General features: G+C 43.5%; 1 protein-coding gene across 1 annotated transcript in view; it reads right to left on the reverse strand.

Moving 5' to 3' along the window:
- LOC110505966 (N-lysine methyltransferase SMYD2-A) overlaps positions 1-5,541 on the reverse strand; it is a 37,461-nt gene extending 31,920 nt beyond the window's left edge. The window contains exon 1 of the mRNA XM_036962680.1: positions 4,993-5,541. Coding sequence (XP_036818575.1) covers positions 4,993-5,177 — 185 coding nt within the window. The 5' untranslated portion in view covers positions 5,178-5,541. The remainder of the gene's footprint in view (positions 1-4,992) is intronic.
- Between the last annotated feature and the right edge of the window lie 736 nt (positions 5,542-6,277).

Genomic DNA, 6,277 nt, shown 5'->3' on the forward strand with positions numbered 1-6,277 from the left:
TATTCCTGTAGCGTAGCATCCGCGTCATCTGACCACTTCCGTATTGAGCGAGTCACTGGTACTTCCTGCTTTAATTTTTGCTTGTAAGCAGGAATCAGGAGGATATAATTATGGTCAAATGTTTTAAATAGAGGGAGAGCTTTGTACATGTCTGTGTGTGAAGTAAAGGTGGTCTAGAGTTTTTTTCTCCTCTTGTTGCACATGTAACATAGCTGGTAGAAATGAGGTGAAACGGATTTAAGTTTCCCTGCATTAAAGTCCCCGGCCACTAGGAGCGCCACTTCTGGATGAGCATTTTCTTGTTTGCTTATGGCCTTATACAGTTTGTTGAGTGTGGTCTTAGTGCCAGCGTCGGTCTGTGGTGGTAAATAGACTGCTACGAATAATATAGATAAGAACTCTCTTTGTAGATAGTGTGGTCTACAGCTTATCATGAGGTAGCCTACCTCAGGCGTGCAATACCTCTAGACTTCTTTAATATTAGACAACACACCAGCTGTTATCGACAAATAGACACACCCCTACCCCTCGTCTTACCACACGTAGCTTCTCCGTCCTGCCGGTGCAAATCCCACCAGCTGTATATTATCCGTGTGGTCGTTCAGCCACGACTTGGTGAAACATAAGATTACAGTTATTAATGTCCCGTTGGCAGGATAATCTTGATTGGAAAATAAAATCAATGACCTACAATGATTTCACGATAGCCAATAGAACGGATAGAAGTGGGGGTTTACTCTTTCGCCTACGAATTCTTATACGGGAGCCCGACCTCCGCCGCCTTCATTCTTTTCTTCAAGGAAATGACGGGGATTTGGGCCTGTTCCCGAGAAAGCAGTATATCCTTCGCGTCGGACTCGTTAAAGGAAAACTCTTCTTCCAGTCCGTGGCGAGTAATCGCTGTTCTGATGTCCAGACGTTATTTTCGGTCATAAGAGACGGTAGCAGCAACATTATGTACAAAATCAGTTACAAAAATAAGTTACAAACAACGCAAAAAAAACTAACTAAAGAGCACAGTTGGTTAGGAGCATGTAAAACATTTGCCATCCTCTCCTGCACAGTTCTACAGTGAGCTTAGCCTTGCTATTGAGAAAGGTCACCGTAGGCAGACCTGGCTCTCAAGAGAAGACAGGCTATGTGCTCACTGCCCACAAAATGAGGTGGAAACTGAGCTGCACTTCCTAACCTCCTTTCCAATGTATGACCATATTAGAGACACATATTTCCCTCAGATTACACAGACCCACACATAAATTGAAAAACAAATCCAATCCCCATATCTATTGTGTGAAATTCCACAGTGTGCCATCACAGCAGCATGATTTGTGACCTGTTGCCACAAGAAAAGGTCAACCAGTGAAGAACAAACACCATTATAAAAAAAAATATCAACCCATGTGTGTTTACTTATTTTCCTTTTTTGTACTTTTAACCATTTGCACATCATTACAACACTGAATGACTGTATGACATTTGAAATGTCTTTATTCTTTTGGAAATTTTGTGAGTGTAATGTTTGTTAATTTTTTATTGCTTACTTCACTTTTGTTTATTATCGATTTCACTTGCTTTGGCAATGTTAACATATGTTTCCCATGCCAATAAAGCCCCTTAAATTGAATTGAGAAACAGAGAGGGCGTGTGTCTGTCAGAGAGACAGAGAGGGCGTGTGTCTGTCAGAGAGACAGAGAGGGCGTGTGTCTGTCAGAGAGGGCGTGTGTCTGTCAGAGAGGGCGTGTGTCTGTCAGAGAGGGCGTGTGTCTGTCAGAGAGGGCGTGTGTCTGTCAGAGAGGGCGTGTCTGTCAGAGAGGGCGTGTCTGTCAGAGAGGGCGTGTGTCTGTCAGAGAGGGCGTGTGTCTGTCAGAGAGGGCGTGTGTCTGTCAGAGAGGGCGTGTGTCTGTCAGAGAGGGCGTGTGTCTGTCAGAGAGGGCGTGTGTCTGTCAGAGAGGGCGTGTCTGTCAGAGAGGGCGTGTCTGTCAGAGAGGGCGTGTCTGTCAGAGAGGGCGTGTCTGTCAGAGAGGGCGTGTCTGTCAGAGAGGGCGTGTCTGTCAGAGAGGGCGTGTCTGTCAGAGAGGGCGTGTCTGTCAGAGAGGGCGTGTCTGTCAGAGAGGGCGTGTCTGTCAGAGAGGGCGTGTCTGTCAGAGAGCCAGAGAGGGCGTGTCTGTCAGAGAGCCAGAGAGGGCGTGTCAGTCAGAGAGGGCGTGTCTGTCAGAGAGACAGAGAGGGCGTGTCTGTCAGAGAGACAGAGAGGGCGTGTCTGTCAGAGAGAGAAAGTTTTGTTTTTTAATGTCTTTCACTTTCGGTTTTGTACAGCAGCTTCAAATAGCTGAAAGAGAGAGAGAAGAGGAGAGAAAATAGAGAGAGATGTCTGTCTCGCTCCTCCATTTTGTTTCAATGGAATTAAGATGATCTTATCGCTACGATGCTTTTGGGAAACCCAACTGAAAGCAAACTGTGTGTGTGTTTATCCTTCAACTGAGTGCAAACAGAGAGGAAGAGGCGAAGCGAATGGACTTACTCCGTGCAAAATCTGTCCGCGTGAGATGAGACCCTTTTTTGTATGGTCTCCGAGCGTGTCGAATTACGTGACAGCAGCTAATGTGTGATCCCTAATAAATACCAAAACGATACCCGATCTCACCTGCCTTCAATAATTGAGGACATGCATTTCCATTGTTAGAGCGGTCACTCGGCTATCTTCAAATCAAATCAAATCAAATGTATTTATATAGCCCTTCGTACATCAGCTGATATCTCAAAGTGCTGTACAGAAACCCAGCCTAAAACCCCAAACAGCAAGCAATGCAGGTGTAGAAGCACGGTGGCAAGGAAAAACTCCCTAGAAAGGCCAAAACCTAGGAAGAAACCTAGAGAGGAACCAGGCTATGTGGGGTGGCCAGTCCTCTTCTGGCTGTGCCGGGTCGGAGATTATAACAAAACATGGTCAAGATGTTCAAATGTTCATAAATGACCAGCATGGTTGAATAATAATAAGGCAGAACAGTTGAAACTGGAGCAGCAGCACAGTCAGGTGGATTGGGGACAGCAAGGAGTCATCATATCAGGTATTCCTGGGGCATGGTCCTATGGCTCAGGTCATCTTGTCACTATAATAGATATTATACGGGTGGTGATATTATGAGGCTGGTGCGGTCTGCACACCGCATCACCGGGGGCAAACTACCTGCCCTCCAGGACACCTACAGCACCCGATGTCACAGGAAGGTCAAACAAACAAAAAATCAAGGACAACAAACCCCCCCCCCCCCCCCCCCCCCCCCCCGAGCCACTGTCTGTTCACACCGCTACCACCCAAAAGGCGAGGTCAGTACAGGTGCATCAAAGCTGGGACCGAGAGATTGAAAAATAGCTTCTATCTCAAGGACATCAGACTGTTAAACAGCCGTCACTAACCGAGAGGCCACTTTAATAAATGGATCACTAGTCACTTTAATAATGTCTACATATCTTACATTACTCATCTCATATGTATATACTGTATTTATACCATCTATTGCATCTTGCCTATGCCGCTCTGTCATTGCTCATCCATATATTTATGTGTATATATTCTTATTGCATTCCTTTACTTAGATGTGTGTGTATTAGGTAGTAGTTGTGGAATTGTTAGATGACATGTTAGATATTGCTGCAGTGCCGGGAACTAGAAGCACAAGCATTTCCCTACACTCTCACATTAACATCTGCTAACCATGTGTATGTGATAATCTTTGGTATGAATGAGGGAGTCGCTGAGGAGCATGCCTCTTCAGAAAACATTCCATAAACATTACCAGTCAAACGTTCAGACATGCCAACTCATTCAAGGGTTTTTCTTTATTTTTACTATTTTCTACATTGTAGAATAATAGTGAAGACATCAAAACTATGAAATAACACATATGGAATCATGTAGTAACCAAAAACAAACAAAAAAAACACACAAAAAAAGTGTTAAACAAATCAAAATATATTTAATATTTGAGATTCTTCAAAATAGCCGCCCAGCTTTGCGCACTCTTGGAATTCTCTCAACCAGCAGGAATGTATTCATGAAATTTCTTTCATTTTTAATGCATTTGAGCCAATCAGTTGTGTTGTGACAAGGTAGGGGAGGTATACAGAAGATAACCCTATTTGGTAAAAGACCAAGTCCATATTATGGCAAGAACAGCTCAAATAAGCAAAGAGAAACGACAGTCCATTATTACTTTAAGACATGAAGGTCAGTCAATACACACATTTCCAATAACTGAAAGTTTCCTCAAGTGGCATTGCAAAAACCATCGAGCTCTATGATGAAACTGGCTCCCATGAGGACCGCCACAGGAAAGGAAGACCCAACAAAAATACATGTACATTTTGTCCTTTAAACATTGAATTGGACTGTAGAATTCCATTCATTCTCATGAATGACTGTTAGGGAGTGCCAATATGGCAGACCGGAGGCTTCAAACCCTCTCAATGGCAAATACACAGCATCAGCAATCCAGCTGAGCCTGATGCCGCGTTCCCATACTTGTCGGAACTCGGAAACGTCCGACTTGATGATCCGTTGTACGCGGCACGTGTATAAATAACTACAACCAGTCAGCAAGTCGGAAATGCCCGAGTTTCCTAGTTCCAACTAGTACGTGAACGCGACATGCTACTGAATGGGCCTTCTCAGAAGAAACAGCTGTGTGTTTTTGTCAGCTGTTGAAAAGCCATGCTGAACCCACATGGTTCGGAGTGACATCCACTTCTAGTCAATGCGAGTTATTTCTACAGCGTTATTGGTATGGTTTGAGAACACCTTACTGTAGTAAAATCGACAACGTAACAGCCGTATATCAAGGTGACAACAGAGAGAAATATCCTATTCATGCAGAATAAGGTTGACCAGCTAGCTTGATAGAACCACAAACATTTCTCTTTTAAAAGATATCATTTCTATGATATAAACAAACCCAGACACGTCGTGTTCAGACAGTTGTCCAGGTCCCATACCTGGTGAAGCAGTATTCACAGTGCGCTCCTCTCTCATTCACCGTCAGGACGTAGGAATAGGCAGGACAGGCAAACACGAGGTCTCCGACAGCGAAGTGCTTCACAGCCCGTAGTCCCCTGCCTTTCCCCGGGCTAGCGAACCTCTCCGTCCCCGCTATTCCCTCGTTCTTCATTAAGCCATTCATCTTCAATGCCGTGTGTGGTCTGTTCACCTAGGTGACTAGCTACCGCTCTCTTTTTGTTCCGTTTTGTTTTTTTACTTGCTTGTTGACTGCCCCGAGTGTGTTGACGTTAGCAAGACAGCGACCTAGATAACATGGGTTGTGTCCTTATGCAAAGAAAATAAACACATGCAATGATCAGACTTGCTAGCGTTGTTCCTTGTATGTCTTTTGGCTAGCTGGCTTCAGCTACACACACGGACTACAGCCTCTCACCAATACCAAACGGCAAGGCTAACTAGCCTAGCATCATATGGTTAGCTTGTCACTTCTACGACCAGTCCTTGCCTACGACACATTGAACTACAGGATACCGAGGTCCTAATGCCACGTTCAAGTGCCAGTCGGAACGACGACACGTTTCAGACTTACAAACGAGTTGTAGTAATACACGTGCCGCGTTCAACCAATGAGCACTTCGGACATGTCCGAGTTTCCTATTTCCCCGACTAGGTAGTGAACGTGGCATAATGCCCCGATAGTTTCAGTGTGAGGAATGGTTTAGATGTTGCTGGAGATAATATCGAAATATGTTTTATAACTATCTCATTGTTCTATATGTCTGTGGTATTATCACACTCACTAGCCTCCCATTGGAAACGACACGGTGTGGTCTATCTAGGCAGGGTTACCCCGTTTGGGTGATTTCTGGTATATCATCATGGTACGTTTTTGGACAAATTCATTTTTTTTTTTTTTTTACCCGATTTAGTATATTACCATTGGATATTAATGTTGAAAGTTCAATTTATATTCCTAGAACTTAAGTTGAAAATTGTGCTGTTGCTGCTTCTTATTGACAAGGCGTGTTGATAAATAGCCAATAAGCAGAAACAGTTGGTGATATATTGAAAACCTAAACATAAAATGTACTATCTACACATACAGTACCAGTCAAAAGTTTGGACACACCTACTCAATCAAGGTTTTTTCTTTAATTTTACTGTTTTCTACATTGTAGAATAACAGTGAAGACATTAAAACTATGAAATAACACATATGGAATCATGTTGTAACCAAAATAAGTGTTAAACAAATCCAAATATATTTTAGATTCTTCAAAG

The sequence above is a fragment of the Oncorhynchus mykiss genome, chromosome 25, assembly GCF_013265735.2.
Source record: "Oncorhynchus mykiss isolate Arlee chromosome 25, USDA_OmykA_1.1, whole genome shotgun sequence".
NCBI lineage: Eukaryota > Metazoa > Chordata > Actinopteri > Salmoniformes > Salmonidae > Oncorhynchus > Oncorhynchus mykiss.